General features: G+C 43.6%; 1 protein-coding gene across 2 annotated transcripts; it reads right to left on the bottom strand.

The window, feature by feature from the left end:
- Positions 1-8,105: 8,105 nt before the first annotated feature.
- CRNN (cornulin) lies at positions 8,106-13,255 on the bottom strand. Of its 2 annotated transcripts, none has more exons than XM_045546333.1 (3): positions 13,222-13,255; positions 11,048-11,198; positions 8,106-9,947 (listed from the first exon to the last, which is right to left on the bottom strand). In XM_045546333.1, the coding sequence occupies exons 2-3, from the start codon at positions 11,183-11,185 to the stop codon at positions 8,442-8,444; spliced, it is 1,644 nt and encodes a 547-aa protein (XP_045402289.1). In that variant the 5' UTR covers positions 11,186-11,198; positions 13,222-13,255; the 3' UTR covers positions 8,106-8,441. The 2 variants fall into 2 exon arrangements, with proteins under 2 accessions (XP_045402289.1, XP_045402288.1); XM_045546332.1 differs by having other exon boundaries at positions 11,048-11,219; positions 13,222-13,252.
- Between the last annotated feature and the right edge of the window lie 2,927 nt (positions 13,256-16,182).

Below are 16,182 nucleotides of genomic sequence, written 5' to 3' on the forward strand. Positions count from 1 at the left end.
AACATTTATTGAGGGTTTACCTTACCATGTGCCAGGCACTTTTAAACATGAATTTATCTGTCCTCATGACTACTTATGAAAAAATACCATTATTTTCTCCACTTTAGAGATGAGATAATTAAGACAGGTACCTTAATCAAGGGCACACCTCTCATAAGGTACACAGCTGAGGTTTGAACTCTGGTAGATTTGCTCCCTAGCACACAGTCCTAACCACCAAACTCTGCTGATACGGACTACTCTATGTCCCAAAAACAGTCCATAGATAAGCTATTCTGCAATCACACATATTTATATACTAGATACGTGTATATACATATAAATATGATTTACATAAGGTATAATTTATGTTTTGCATATATATAATTTGCATATAAATTTGCACATATAGACATACATTTTGTATAGATATATGTAGTAATTTGCATATAGAAGAGGATCTGGAAGGAATTAAATAACAATGGTTATTTCTGGGTAATAACAGTGTTGGTATTTTTTGTATTCATCTCCTTGCTGCGTCTTTTATGATTTGTCTGTGGTAAACACATGGTTTGGAGCTAATTTTTTTAATTTAAAAAAGGATTTTTGTTTCTTTATTTAGGAAATTTAAAAACATGCATTGACTCAGTTTCTACCTGCTCAGTACAGAGTTATACAAAGCCCAAGCAAAACCCTGAGTCTAAACATACATATTTACAGCCAACTCATTTTCAACAAAGGTGCCAAGAACATACGTTGAGGAAAGAGTACCTTCTTCAATGAACAGTGCTGGGAAAACTGGATATTCATATACAGGAGAATGAAACTAGACCTCCCATCTCTTACCAGATAAAAAAATGAACTCAAAATGAATTAAATACTTAAATGTAAAACCTGAAACTATAAAACTACTAGAAGAAAACATAGGGAAAACATTTTAGGACATTGGTCTAGGGGCAAAGATTTTATAGGTAAGACTTTAGAAGCACAGACAACAAAGACAAAAATAGACAATTGAGAAAACATTAACTTAAAAAACTTCCACACAACAAAGGAAATAATTGAAAGAGTGAAGAGACAAGTGACTAATATCCAGAATATACAAGCAACCTAAGCAACTGAACAGCAAACAAATAATCCAATTAAAAATGGGCAAAGAATCTGAGTAGACATTTCTCAAAAGAAGACATACAAATGGCCAAAAGGTATATGAAAAAATGCTCACGATCACTAATCATCAGAGAAATGCAAATCAAAACCACAATTAAGATATCATCTCACACCAGTTAGAATGGCTATTATCAAGAAAAAATAACAGATGTTGGTGAGGATGCAGAGAAAAAGGAACTCTTATACACTGTTGGTAGGAATGTAAATTATTACAGCTATTATGGAAAACAGTATGTAAATTTCTCAAAAAAACTAAAAATAGGACCACCATATGATCCAGCAATCCCACTACTGGTTATTTATACAAGGGAAAGGAAATCAGTATATCAAAGGGCTACCTGCTCTTGCATGTTTATTGCAGCACTATTCACAGTAGCCAAGAGATGGACTCAACCTAAATGTCCATCAACAGATGAATGGATAAAGAAAATGTGGTATATACTCACAATGGAATACTACTCAGCCATAAAAAAGAATGAAATCATGTCATTTGTGGCAACATGGATGAGCCTGGAGGACATTATGTTAAATGAAATAAGTCAGGTACAGAAAGGTAAATGCCACATATTCTTACTCATATGTGGGAGATAAAAATATTGAGTCTTTGGAAGTAGGATTGTTAGTATTCTTACAAAAGGATAAGCGGGAGGCAAGGATGGGGATACAAAAGTTAATGATACAAAAAGTTAATGATAATTTATTGTATATGTTCAAAAAGCTAGAATTGAGGATGTTGAATGTTCCCAACATGAAGAAATGACAAATGTTTGAGGTGATGAATATGCTAATTACCTTGATTTGATCATTACTCATTGTGTATATGTATTGAAATATCACTCTATATCCCATAAATAGGTACAATTATTATGTATCAATAAAAAAGGAAAAAATACAAAACAAACAGACAAATAAAAATGCAAAAACACCCTGGGTTTGGAGCAGCACCTGGCTATATGGTTACCTAACTGGTTTACTTTTCTTTTCCAGACAGAAGAGCAGAGACTTCCAATGGCGTGTGTTACTGTGTTGGTACCCAGGACACCTCTCCAAGAAGTGTTCCTCTTAAGAGTTGTTCCCACTTGTCACATTGTGGTTTCAGCTCTTTTTCAGAGATTCGCTAGATAAACTGGAACCAATGCCTCCTCTGCATTTCACCCAGAGCTAGAGGCTCAAAACTACCTGAAAGCACCACGGAATGGGGAGCCTTTTCCTTTGGAGATATGTTTAGTGATGTGAGAAGAAGGCTTAGGGGCTCCTTTCAGCCGGGATGGGTAGGAGGTGATGCCGCCTTGAAAGTTTAGCCTTGTCTGTTCCAACAGGCCCCACACCCTGACCTTATCCCCTCTACAAGGACTAGGCCTTGTAGAGCTGTAAGCCTCTCACTGCTCATGCAGGCACTAGAGGCAAACTGCTATAGTTTCTTAATTTATTTCCCTCTGTTAACTGGAAATATGTAAAAATAAGATGTGCCCTCTCCAACCCATCTTTTAGAACTGTGGCAAAGGGAACTGCCATTTATCACTTGTCGCTCATGTATAAATGGGGAACACTGAGGACCGGCCACACAGAGCTGAGTGGCCTACATCAGTCCTAGGATGAATCCATAGAGTTTCTGTGAGGGACCAGGACAAGAGTAGGCCATAGCCTTAGTCTCAGGGCCCCTAGCAGGAGCGCACAGACTGACATTTTCTGCCTTGAGGAGGAAAAGCCAGGGGATGTTTACCTCCCTGCCTTTCTATAGGACTGCTGCAGAAATGTGCTTTCCCATGTAAGATAACCAGGTGATCCTCGCACAGTGGAGCCATGGCCCTGGCAAATGATGTAGCTGTACAGAAACTGGGAGCCATTTGCCAGTGGGCGTGGCTCTGTGAAGGGAACCCCTAAACACACACACACACACACACATGTACACATGCATGCACTCACCTACACATATGCACACACACAATCAGCCCTGTTGCTGAGAGCAGTCTGGTGTGGGTCACTACTGAAGTTTTAGAGCTGCTTCCTCTGGGTGCTGCTGTGCCCAAGACCACACCACTGAGCCTGTTCCCACGTCTGATATCATCTTCCCATTCCAGCAAAAGCCGGTTTCCTGCAGGAGCTCCTTTAGAAGCATTAGTATTAGCTGCCACCAGGAGGCAGAAGTGCAGTACCCCTGCTCTCTATACGAATAGGGTGCTATCTGGTAAAAAGGTCTGCTGGGCCTTTGGAGTGAGGCTTCAACACTGAGTGTCCCTGAGTACAGGGACACTTTACACACTATGGCCAATGTGACTGGGACTTATGAGCTTTGCAAGAGCCAACAAAATGTTTGAATCAAAATAAATAGATAGATGCCTTTCTATAGGTATATGTGTATGTTAGCTCCAAAATAAATGTGCCAAATGAAAATCTATAAACATTTAAATGAAAATGTCTAGAAATAAAACTTTGTGAATCTCATCATTGTTAAATTTAATATTAATAAAAAATTCTTACTTGTTAAGCAATTTTTAATATATATATTTTCCTCAAGAATGTGCTCTGTAATTGCAAAAGAAAAAAAACAACAAAATCATAGCTAAAATTAGGTAAATGTACTACTTATGTCCTAATTGAAAAAACAAAATTTTAAAAAACATTTTCAGAAAAGTTTCAGTGCAAATTATATTCAGCTGGTCTGTACTTGCATTTTAATATGTTTGATGTGATGTGGAAGGATGATTCCTCTGTCCTACAACAGAAAGAGAACATCTCGGGGGCTGTGAACAAACACACTCCATTTCCATCAAGTCTCTATTTTTCCCAGATATTCCCTCGGCTCTAAAATAACATGCACATTGTTTGAAAGAAGCATCTATACAGAAATTTTAAAAGTTCAAGGAAGGCCAATTAACCCCGCAAGGATATGGAGGGGGCATGGCCTGGGATGGAGCAGCTGCTTACATTGGTGAATGTCCTGTGGTCACCAGGGTTAGAACCCAGCTCTAAGGCCTCTGGGCTCAGAACCACCATGAGAGCACATCCTTCTTGACTGGCAGACTCACATCTGCCAAGCCCAGAGACTGGGATTGGCATTTGTGATTCCAGTTCATCTGTTTACAACAAGAAACATGGCTGTTGAAAGTACCAGTCACTCATAACCCTCTTCCTCTTGCTGAAAGCTCTCTAGAAACATGGATCCTGACAATGGGGTCTTCTAAAGGCACAAGTGGACTCCATATTTGCATGGCCAGAATCTTCTGTTGAGGTTAGAGGTGGAAATCAGAAGGGCCACTCTCTATGGCTTCCTTCTACTCCTTTTGGGTAGTGATTCACACACCCTGGTGCTCTTTCTTCTCTGTGAGGTGTGAGCTGATGCTGAGTTGAACCTAGGTTTAGTCCTAGCTCTGACTATTTCTAAGTGCATAACTGTTGAAAACTCCATTTTCTTATTTGCTATGAGCATGATTATAACTATGTTTCATAGTCACAGGTCTGTGTAGGGATTATATCAACCCGTGTATATGAAAGGAGAGATCAAGTTGTTGGATTCTTTTAACAATAATTATTGAACACCAGGCACTACTTTAGGCAGGGAAAGAGCAGGAACAAAACACGCACATGTAATATTGATGAATTTTACTAAATTCCTCTCCACTGGGACTGTGCCATTTTGCATTCCCACCAGAAAGTATGAAAGTGCCTGCTTCCCCACAACCTCATCAACAACATCTATTCTCAAACTTTTAGATTTTTGCCGAGCTGATGGTGAGAAATGGTATCTTGGTATAGTTTTAGTTTGTGTTTCTAGTATCATAAACAAGCTTTAGAATCTTTTCATACATTTAAGCTTCATTGTTCTTCTGTGAACTATTGATATTTTTTGCCCACTGTTATTTCTTATTTTGTGTTTGTGCTTTCTCACCCCCACTTTTTTCACCTTTTTAAAAATTAGGTTGATTTGTGGTTTCCTACTTTGCAAATTTTTAAAATAAACAAGTTATTTATTGACTTATTTATTGACTTTTTAAAATTTTAATTTCTCCTTATACTTCTATTAATTTTTCCTTTTACTTTTTTGTTTGCTTCATAGGTATTTTTCTCTTTTCAATTTGTGCATTTAATTCATTTATTTCAATTTTTATTAACTTTTAGTTAAGACTATGACTTTTTCATGGGGAATTCTGTTTCTCTAGATCCTTTTATGTCTAGTTTACTTATCATCATTTTCTAAAAGTTCTGCAATTTTGTTTTCTATTCATCACCTTTTACCCAAGATTAGTTTAATAGTGTGTATGTGTGTGTGCTGGTAATTTCCAACAACAACAAAAAAAATAACAGCAACAACAACACAGATTTGCCAAAACTCATCAATATTTCATGTGCCTGTAAGAATGCTATTTATATTATTTCTATTTTTCATAATGCATTGAAGTTTTCTTTGTGGCCTCATATTGAATATTCCATATGTAAAAGATATAGTTTTATTGTTAGGTTAATAAATTTGGGGGTTATATGTATAAAAGAGTTCTTTATATCTTGTTGATTGTGCTGTTTCTTCTCTGCACTGTCTTGAACTGAGAGAGGTGATTAAAGTGCCCTATTGTTATTACTATGTCATTTTCTTTAAGTTTGTCCTTGTGTCTTCTGTAGTTTATGCTTTATCAGAGTTGTGCTACAGTATTGAATGTATAGTTATTAAAAACTGCCATATATTTATTGTGAAATTTGGCATTTTTAAGTATCCTTCTTCATCTTATTTAATGCTTTTTGACTTGACCTGGGATCAAGAACATGACCGTTGCTTTTCAAATTTTGTTTTAATCTGCATTTTCATGATATATATTAATTCAACTACCTGCTTTAATTTTTTTTTCTGATTATCTTTGATTTGGATGTCTCTTGTAAAGAGCAGAGAACTTACAGAGCTAATATGAAAGCTTGTTCTTTTTATAGTGAGTTAAGCCCTTTACATTGTTATTGTAAAATATATTGACCTCAGTCTACATACTCTTTTATGCCCATTTATGCAAATATATATCTTATACATAAATAACATTCACTATATTTTCTGTTTTATTTTTTGCTTTTTCTGGAATACCTTTTGGTGTTGAGAGAAGTTGGTATTTTTATTCTAATGTTACCTTTATAGTACATCTTTATGTCTTATGTATCCTGTATCTTCCTTCATCTTTACTATGTTCTATTCATTCCTTACACTAAGTAATAATGGAATTTGGAGGGAATTTTTTTACCCTACCCTCCTTCCTTCCTCAGTATCTAATTTGAAGTGATATCCTTTTACTCTCAGTTTGTCCATATAAGCATATACTTGCATAAGACAATCAGTGAACTTACTCTACATTCCATATGCTTTTTCCTTCTCCTTTCATATTTTTGTTAGCTGTATTGCATATTTTCAGAGCATATAATGTTAAATGCTACTCTGTCCCATTTATCTATACTATTTAGTCTTAGATCTACAGTTAAAGATATTTAAATGTACAGCATCAGATTGTATGCCAAGCACTTCTGTAATTCTATGTGTGTATGTTGGGGGTGGGGCTGGAGGCTTATTCTCTAGTAGATTCCCCAGGAAAGGCTTATGGGAATAATATTTCCTGAGTCTTTGCAAGTTCTTTGCTGTTTTTCTTTGGCCTTTATACTTAAAGGTCAGTTTGGATGGATACAAAATCAATTTGTCCTCAGAAGGACAAGGTTACCTTTCACACATGCTTACCTCTTACTGCTCTGGCTCCAGCTCTGGGTTTTTGTAGTGTGTATTAGTTTTCTATTGCTGCTGTAACAGATTACCATAAATAATAAAAAGTTTATTCTTGCACAGCCCTGGAGGTCACTGTTCTAAAATCAAGGTGATGGAAGGGCTACATTCCTTCTGGAGGTTTTGGAGGAAAATTCCTTGCCTTTTCCATATTCTACAGTCTGCGCACATTCCTTGGCTTGGAGCACATGGCTACAACCACTGGTTCCGTCATCACATCTTTTACTGACTTTGACCCTCCAGCCTGAACTCTTATAATGACCCTTGTGATTATATAGGGCTTACCCAGACAATCCAGAATAACCTCTCCTCTCAAAATCCTTAACTTAATCAAATCTGCAAAGTTCCTTTTGCCGTATAAGGTAACATATTCGCAGGTTCCTGGGATTAGGGCATGGACATCTTTGGAGGCTGTTATTCAGTCTATCATATTTTGTTTTTTCCTTGGAGATTTCCCTTACCCCTGTAAACCAACAATGTCGTGGAAAATATACTTTATGCAGGATCGAGTTATTTTGCTGTGGGAGGTCTTTCAGAGTTTCTAGACTTACGTATTGCCAAAAGCACAAGTCTCCCTAAGAAATTTCTAAGGGATATTCGTAGGCTCCACTCCAAACCTTTAGAATTAGCGTCTCTAGGGTTAGGTTTACAAATCTTTATTTTAAAAACTACTCCCCTGGTGATTCTTATAATAAGCCAGAATTGATAGTTTCTACTTTGTAACCTGTTCATCTCTAGTGGATGGGGACAGGGAGGGAAAGCGAGTGGGCTCCAGCTCCTGGCTCCGTGCCTGGTAATACATGCCTTCTCCCTGTCCCCTACACAGCCCCTGGGGCCTCATTCCATCCATCAGTACCTTAAGTTAGTTTTCCTCTGTGACCTTACAAGTGAAGAGGTTTGACACTCTAGAATTAGAAGTAATGAAAAACCAGGAATAATTTTGCCTATCTAAATCCTAGTTGTCTTTAAGGGCCTTTGTAAGAAAGCATCTTTTGGAGGAAACTTTTCCTCATCCATCTCTGCCAAGTATTAAGTATGATATACCCTCTCTATGACTCTTTCTAACTTTTGGAATCTTGTATAGTATTTTCCCAACTAGATGCTCTTCAAGGGTAGGGGCTATGTCCAGTTCATCATCATCATAACCCCATAGCCCTTAGCCCATCACGTCAATAGAAGGTGATTGAATGAAACACAGGGGTCAGGTGCTTGAGAAAGTTTTATTAAGGTAGATGGAGCAATAGACGTGGCAGAGATAAAAGTGTCCTGAAAACCCCCCCGCAAGCCGAGGAGAATTTAGCACAATGGAGGACTTGCTCCAATGTCTTCCTGCTTCTGAGAGGGCCTGCACAGCAAATCAGGTAAAAGAGGAGCTTAGGATAGAAAGTACCTTGCAGAAATGAACTCATTGAGAAAGACCTAAAAGGGAAGCACCATGATTAAGAGCTGATATCCAGGGATGTACCAACTGGATTGGCCAGGGCAGGACAAGTCAACCTCTCTCCAGCTGTCTTCTTTTGGTATTGAGCATTGGTGTCAGAGGGAGTCATGGCTTGCTGCTTCTGAAGTAGGAATACAGCCTTGTAGCTGCACTGCCTCGCTTGCCTTCTGTCTGGGCTGCACCCTGGCCCTGTGCTGAAGGAACATCAGTGTGAGGGCTGCTCTGGTCCTGCCTGTGGATCACTACCTCCCTTGTGTAGTCATCAACCCACTCCTGGCCAACCACTGCGGGCTCTCTCTCTCCCTGCCCTCCTGTCTCACTGCACCCTGGGTGAGTGCTGGTCCAGTCCCGTCTTCCTTCCATGGTGCTTGCCCCAGTCTGGGCCTGTCCTCCCAGCACTGTCTCTCCTGGCTCATAGTTGCTCACCTGTGTCCCTCTTTCACCACTGCCTGACTGCGTCTGGGTCTGTCCCTGTTCTCTAGCCCCTACATGGCTTATATTCTGGTGTCTGTCCTGCTCCACAATCTGGATTCGTGACCCTGCCTGTGTCTGGACATGGCCCCCTGTCACTCCCTGGCTGGTCTGGCTCCTGTCTTGACCTTGGGTCTCAGTCCCTGTGTTCTGGCCTTGGGTGGACTGCTGTGTCTGGGTGCTGGTGCTTCCTTTCTGATGGCTCCTGTCCTGCTCCACGGTCTGGGTTTGTGACCCTGCCTGTGTCTGGACACGTCCCCCTGTCACTCCCTGGCTGGTCTGGCTCCTGTCTTGACCTTGGGTCTCAGTCCCTGTGTTCTGGCCTTGGGTGGACTGCTGTGTCTGGGTGCTGGTGCTTCCTTTCTGATGGCTCCTGTCCTGCTCCACAGTCTGGGTTTGTGACCCTGCCTGTGACTGGACACGTCCGCCTGTCACTCCCTGGCTGGTTTGGCTCCTGTCTTGACCTTGGGTCTCAGTCCCTGTGTTCTGGCCTTGGGTGGACTGCTGAGTCTGGGTGCTGGTGCTTCCTTTCTGATGGCTCCTGTCCTGCTCCACGGTCTGGGTGGTACCTGCCTGGGTCTGAGTTCCAGCTCCAGTCACGATCTCACCTGTCTGGTGTGCTCTGTCCTGCTCCCTGGTCTGTGACTGTCTCTCTGACCTTGTCTCTCTGGTCTGATGACTCTTGCTTTCTGCTACTCTCTGCGTCTGCCCCACATGCCCAGGAACTTGTGTCTGCTGGCTCGTTCTCTCCTGTCTGTGGGACTCAGCTTGCCTGTCATAGCTACTGACCCAGGCAGAGCCGATGTCCTGGCCCTGGGTCTGAGGCCCAGTCCTGCCCTGCCCTCCGGATGCCTGCTCGCTCTGCCCATGGCCATTCCCCTCATGATGCTGCCCTTTCCCGGAACTTCCCACTTCAGTGCCAGCTGTCTGTCTTCCCCCGGGCTCCTGTGAGGCCCCAGGCTGGAGGCTTCCAGATGCTTGAGAGCCACAAGCTCCCTCAGGACTCTCGCTCAGGGTCTTGAAACATGCCTGGGCGACTTTAAACGTCAAGACCAGGAACTCCTTGAAATCCACAGTCCCTGTGCCATCTTCATCCAGCAGGCGCAGGACTTCATCCACTGTTGCCGGGTCATGGGGTCTCTGGGGAGAAGATGAGGCTGAGTCAGTGTCCCTGCCCTGAGGAGGGTACAGTTAGGCCAGTTCCAGGCTCGCCACCCGCCGGACCCCACCGCACTCCACACACACACTGCAGTAGCAGCACTGACACTTCACTGCCTTTGTTTATTTATTGACTTATTTTAGTCCTGTCTCTCTTCCTCAAGGGTAGGAAGCATCTTTTGTTTTGTATCCTCTATGTCTGGTACAGTTTCTGGCCAGATTTTTTGAAGAATGAATAAATGACTGAGCTCACAATGCAACTGTCTGGGCTGTAGGGTTGGGTCTTTGATCTGTTCTTGCCCTCTTGCCCCCAGCATTGAGGCCCAGCTGAAGAGAAGCACAGTGGGAGGCCCCGTGGGAATTCTGTGAGCTCTTCAATGAGGCTCAGATGTTTTCCCAAGATAGAGTGGGTGGGGTGCAGTGGGACAGGAGGGCTGCCCTGAGCATACAGATGCAGCATCCTGCTGTGCCCACTCGTCCTTGTCCCCAAAGCCTTCATCAGCCTGGTAGTTTTCCATGCAAACCAAAGGCAGGCGAGTGCATCAAGGCCCTGGTTCTGCTTTGCCAGGAGTGGGTGGGGTGGGGCTCCCTGAGTCTCCCCCGGCTGCTAACAACCTCACTTCTGATGTGATTGGTTAGCTAATGTTTTTGAGCAACTGCTTTGTGCAAGGCACAGAGCCATGCTTCTAATGAATGCTTATTAATGGATGATCAAATTTCAGATAGACATGGGAAATGTTTACTGTATCAAATTTAAGAAGCACCAGAAAGCAGCAATTATTTTCATTTCTAGAACATTGCAAGGCCCTGCTCCTCCCTGAGCTGTCCCTTTAGAGTCCGTTCACTTTGCCTTCAAATTAGAGTTCATTAAAACCAAGGTATTTTCTCTAAGGATCAGGGCCTGTCAATTCCTGATTGTCTCTTGTTCTTTCCCTCTCTTTTTCGGCCTGCACAGCTGCCAGCTGTAGCAACAGGCCTGGATTCCGAGCCGCCTTCTCGAATTTCCCAGGCAAAGCCTCTGCAGGCACACACGCCATCACTCTCCCAGCATGTCCCTCCCCACCTGGCTCAACGCATCGTACCACAATCACATCGGCAAACTCGTGCTCCAAGAGATTTTTCAGCTCCCCTCGGTTGAGCACGGCACAGTCGCCCTCTGTCCTGGAGTAGCGTTCAAAGGCCTCGATGATCCCGTTAATGTTTCGCAATAACTGAGGCATCTTCGAAGTCAAGCTGGAAAAGATGAAAAGCCCCCTTGGGGGCCCTATAATCAACCTCAGCTCTTTCCTCCTGAGCACTTTGGCTTCTAGGTCTTTCCTTGCACATTCAGCTCTGCTTTTGGTCTGTCTTCCTTTGTCCTTTCCTATGTGTTGTATTTTATGCATCGGAGGAGGAGCACTCAGTGATGGGAGGCAGGATCCTGAGCTGGGATTTAAATGCTGGCCACACCACCCACCCGTCATGTGAGCTAGGCCAAGTTTTTTCCATGCCTGAGTTTACTCATTGTGCCTCAGTTTACTCATTATGAATGAAAGTGATATTAATACTTTATAGGACTATTGTGAATATTTAAAGAGATAACTTATAAACAGCCCTTGGCAGATGCCTGGCTTATACTTGGGGCTAGCTATTAAATATCATTATTATGCTATTATACACATATACATACATATAATTTGTGTACATCTATATACACTCTACTGCTCACAAAGCACTTTCCTGTGCATCAGCCCTTGTAATCCTTATTGTCTTCACTTTTTTATTAGTGAAGGAAACAGGTTCAGAGAAGTTAGGCCACACGGCTTTGAAGGGACCAAGAAATCCTAGAACCTATCTCTCCTTAACTCAAATGCAATGGACTTTCTAGAAAGCACCTTGTGGACAGGGTTCATTTGCCTGTCACAGGGTGTTAGGGTCCGTCCCACTAGGAACTCCAGTAGGCAGTAAGAACACATGTGAGTCAACCCCTGTCTTGGGTGGAGCCAAGCAGGAATCCCAGGGGCCCAACTCTGTCCTTTCTTGTTTCCTTTGAAAAGATGTTCAGAAGTAGGCTGGGCTACCCCCTGTTGGGAATGCTGAGGAGGGGGTGCCTTCCAATTCTGACAGTCCAAGTTTCTCTGCATGTGACCTCTGTTCTCAGCCCTGGCGCCTGTCAGAGAGGTCAGCTTGCCCAACTGGCAAGTGGCTTCGTCAAGCCCAGAGTCCTGGTGACCTACGAGTAGGTTCCCAATCAAAGGGGAAATTTTCTTTTTTGTTAGCCAAAAATCTGGAGGTAGGTTGAGGTGAGGCCTGAGTGTGGCTGGATGGGCAAGAGGCACAGAGACTTGGAGATACATTAAGCAGGAGCCTCAGAGAGATGAAAAGGAGGAGACAGTATCAAAGACATCAAGGTTCAAGAGCAAGGGGAGACGGAGGTCTGCAGCATGGGGACACCAGGGCAGGGACATCGAAGGTGTAAAGGAGAAGTGCAGAGAAAGAGGGAGATGCAGTTAGAGAAGCAAGAGAGTCAGGGGAGGAAGGAGACTCGGGTGCTAGGAAAAGCAGGTAAGTGTGGACAGAAGGATTCAGAAAGTCACAGACCCAAGGTGGGCTGTTCAGGGGGAACCCTTTCTAGAACGTGGTAGCCAACAATTTCAGGCAGACATTTTTCTCTTGGTGTACATCAAGGTACAAAACTCAGAATATTATTCCTCAACATAGATGAAAAATATCCTTTTATTTTTAAACCATGTGGCAGACTTTAACCACTTTACCTACAAATAGAAAAAAGTAATAAGATGACCTTTTACTTACACTTCAGATTCCTTAGAATAAATCTACAAACATCTTGCCTAAATATCACCCTGGGGTAGGAGAGGGGAGTCACGTAAGCCTCTTCTTTCCTGAGACAGTTTGACGGCATTACGCGGGCGGGCACAAATAAACCAGTTCTGATCTCACAGGCTCTCAGCACTGCAAAGAAGCTTCCAGAGCCTTAGAAGCAAGAAACCTTTGCTGATGCAGGAAGGCACGTGGGTGGCTCCGTTGCTGCTGCCCGCTCAGTCTCGCAGTGAGAGCAGCTGCCAGGCCAGCCTCAGAGGAGGAGGAGAAAGCCCGATTGCTTCAGGAGAGTATCTTTCCCAATGTCCTCTGGCTCCTGCTTTGCCTGAGGCCTGCAGCCAGCACTGACAGCCTGCAGCTCGTACCTGACAGGCCTGGCCTTGTGAGCTCAGATCACCAAGACACTGAGAATGAGAAAGAGCAAGAGGGGACTTACCTAAGGCCCAGGCAGGACAAGGCAAGTGGTTTTTCAGCGGTGTGTGGAGTACCAGGCCAGCACAATGAGGACCTTTTATAAGGGATTTAATCAGGGCGCATTTTTGAGGCAGGATGTCCCGCCCTATGGGAAGGCTTAATTCATCCAAGATTCTGCCCAGCCCAGCCCAGCCTCCTCTCTTCCCTGTTTCACCTGATGACGTGTGGCTGCCCTGGTCTGATTAGCAGGCCCCTCCTACCACATTTGGTGCCCTGGCCAACTTTTGTCCTCACCTTTGTCAGGGAGGCTTCTTTCTATGTGATGAGCTCTGCAGTGCTGGGCACCAGCCAGGGGCCTGGTGAGCATTCTTTGTCTCTGTGGAGTCTGCAAAGCCTTATCCTTTTTACACAAACATTCACAAACACATCCATCTCCTGAGGGTTATCCTTTCAACGTGGCTGCCTGGGGAGGCTATGCATGTTTTCCTGGTGGTGTTGCTATTACTGAGAACATTTTTTGAATTCCTGTTTTGGAATTGCCTTTCACACCTAGCACATGAGACACAGGAAAGCTAGACTCATTTCTCTATAGTTGGGTCTCATTTTTAATTAAAACCAAAAAGGCTAAGACCTTCCCCACCCCGTGTATAGGTAGGTAGCATTTTACAGCTGGTGAGAAAAGAGGCATAACAGGATCACGTGCAACCTCCTCATTGCAAAGACAGGGAACTCAACCGGCCGACTAGTCAGCAAATGCTCAGGGAAAGCTCGCTCTGCTTCAGACACCGGGCTGAGGCCCTAGCGAGATGGCGCTGACTACGATGGCAGCGGTTTCAACTCTCCTGGAGGTTATAGCCTGGCAGTCCCAGAGGAAAGTCCCCAAGAGAGTACTGATAATGGCAATTACCATTTCATTTCATTTCATTTTCGTGACCCTCACCTTTGATTTTATAACCGTGGCACTCCCGTGAGGTGGCCAAGCCCACTTTATAAATGAGAACACAGAGATCCTCTGAGCGGAGAAGGGGTGGGCTGGGACTGACCCCTCAGACTCGGGGCCTGGTTCTCTCCAACACAACACGCTGCCGCTTATTCTTCTCTCAATGATGCTCAACACTTCAAAAATATTGAATCTATCCTCAATGCATGAAGAGCCACCATGATTGAAGATGCTGAGAAGGACGTTTTCTGAGCTCTGAAGCCAAGTCCCAAGGAGGGCTCCTAAGCGGCACTTTTGCAGGAAGTATATCTAGCTCCTCGAGTGACTCTGGATGGGGAAAGCCATCTTTGCCGTCCTCACTAACACGGCAGCATGCAGCAGACAGGGAAGGAATGACGGTCAGGATGGGAAGGCATGGGAAGGCCTTGGTTGCAGCAACCGGCATAGTGAGGGCAGCCCTGCAGCACAGCACTAGCTCTGGCACGTCCGGTCAGGGTGCAGAGCACGGGGCGAGTCCAGGCTGCAGGCAGGCAGGCTGCAGTTGGAGAAGTCTGTCCACATGGGGAGGGCCTGGCTCCAGCTCTGGGGTGGGGGAGCTGGCCAGGGCAGAGCAGAGTAGGGGCTCCAGGCTTTGGGAGCAGGAAAGGACCAAGGTTGCCATGGTAGCTGACCAGAGTCGGGAGAAGGCTGGTAGGAGAGAGGGAAGTTGTGGAACAAGAGCGAGCCCAGCAGGTTAGACCTTCCTTCTATGGGTAGTGTGCTAAGCTTCTTCTGAGAGGGCTTAGAACTTCTACAAAGGTTGGGAACTAAGGGAAAGTAAGGGAAGTAACAAGCCAGGTATTTTGTCCATGAGGTAAGTATAGGGTAGGTATTATTACACCCAATTTATAGATGAAGAAGCCGAGGCACAGAGAGGTTCAGTAAACTACCCAAGGCCACATACCTAGAAAGTGATAGACCTGAATTTGAACTTAGGTCTGCCTGCCGCCAAAGCCTACGTCTTCACAGGTGCCTGGGGCAGGACTGACCCTGCAGGTGGGGCCAGCTGTGAGGCGCAGGGGCACCTCAGTGGTGGAGGATGAAGTGCGTGTTGGGGGAGTTAGCTGAAGTGTGGGGGTAGGGCTGGGGGAGATGAGGTGGGAGCAATTGGGGCTGACAATCTCTAATCGAGTATATAAATTTGCTAGTTTGTAAATTGTATAAAGAGTTGTTATATATTAGTGTGAAAGTTGTCAGAATCAAAATGAAGTCACTTGTGTTAACAACCCTGATAAACAGAGCCCAGGAAGGCTGTGAAGAGCAGGCTCTCATGCTTGTCTGCTTGATAACAAAACTATTACAAAAGACTGCAAAAACCACAACCTTACACAAAAAATACTTCTGCAAGAACATCTGCCCAGCAAATGCCTGTCAAACCTAGAATTGATGTCACCCTTGTTTCAAAACAATTATGTGATCCTTCTCATTTCTTTTATAAAAATCTTTGTCTTCCTTTAATTCCCTGGATACACACATAGTTTGCTATGGCCTGTTTATTCCGACTGCAATGCCCTATTCCAGAGTAAGTATTTCTTTTTTTAAGGAGAGCCTCTCTTTGTCACTTAGTTTGACATTAATGACTACCTAGTAGTTACATTCTACTGGCATGCTGGAGGGCAGAGAGGCCTGACCAGAACTTGAGTCAAACTCTCATCCCCTGCTCACTCTGCCTTAGAGTAAACAAATATCTCAAAGCAACAAAAACTCATCTTTGCACTTTGGTAACTTCTTACAAACTCAAAAATTTATTGCTGACTTCTGCTTGATTTATTTCTGTTAGATACAGCCAGAATTTGCCACACATAGTGGGCTACAAATGAAGAATACGCTTTCCAGAAAATCAGTATAATTGGGCAACTAGGCCATGCATACCAAAAATAATTGCTTTAGAAAACAGGAAAATCAGCAAGAAAAAATCAACTCTTTCAAAAAGTAGGCAAAGGACATGAACAGAAACTTTTCAAAAGAAGATAGACTAATGACGAACAAATATGAAAAAATGCT

This window comes from Lemur catta, chromosome 3 (assembly GCF_020740605.2).
Source record: "Lemur catta isolate mLemCat1 chromosome 3, mLemCat1.pri, whole genome shotgun sequence".
NCBI classification, from domain to species: Eukaryota; Metazoa; Chordata; class Mammalia; order Primates; family Lemuridae; genus Lemur; species Lemur catta.

What these genes read in the sequence shown, in the direction of transcription:
- CRNN (XM_045546333.1), bottom strand. Translation starts at nt 11,185, where the DNA reads ATGCCTCAGTTATTGCGAAACATTAACGGGATCATCGAGGCCTTTGAA. An exon ending in AGTTTGCCGATGTGATTGTG is followed by an intron (nt 9,948 to 11,047) that starts GTACGATGCGTT and finishes TCTTCTCCCCAG; the next exon opens with AGACCCCATGACCCGGCAAC.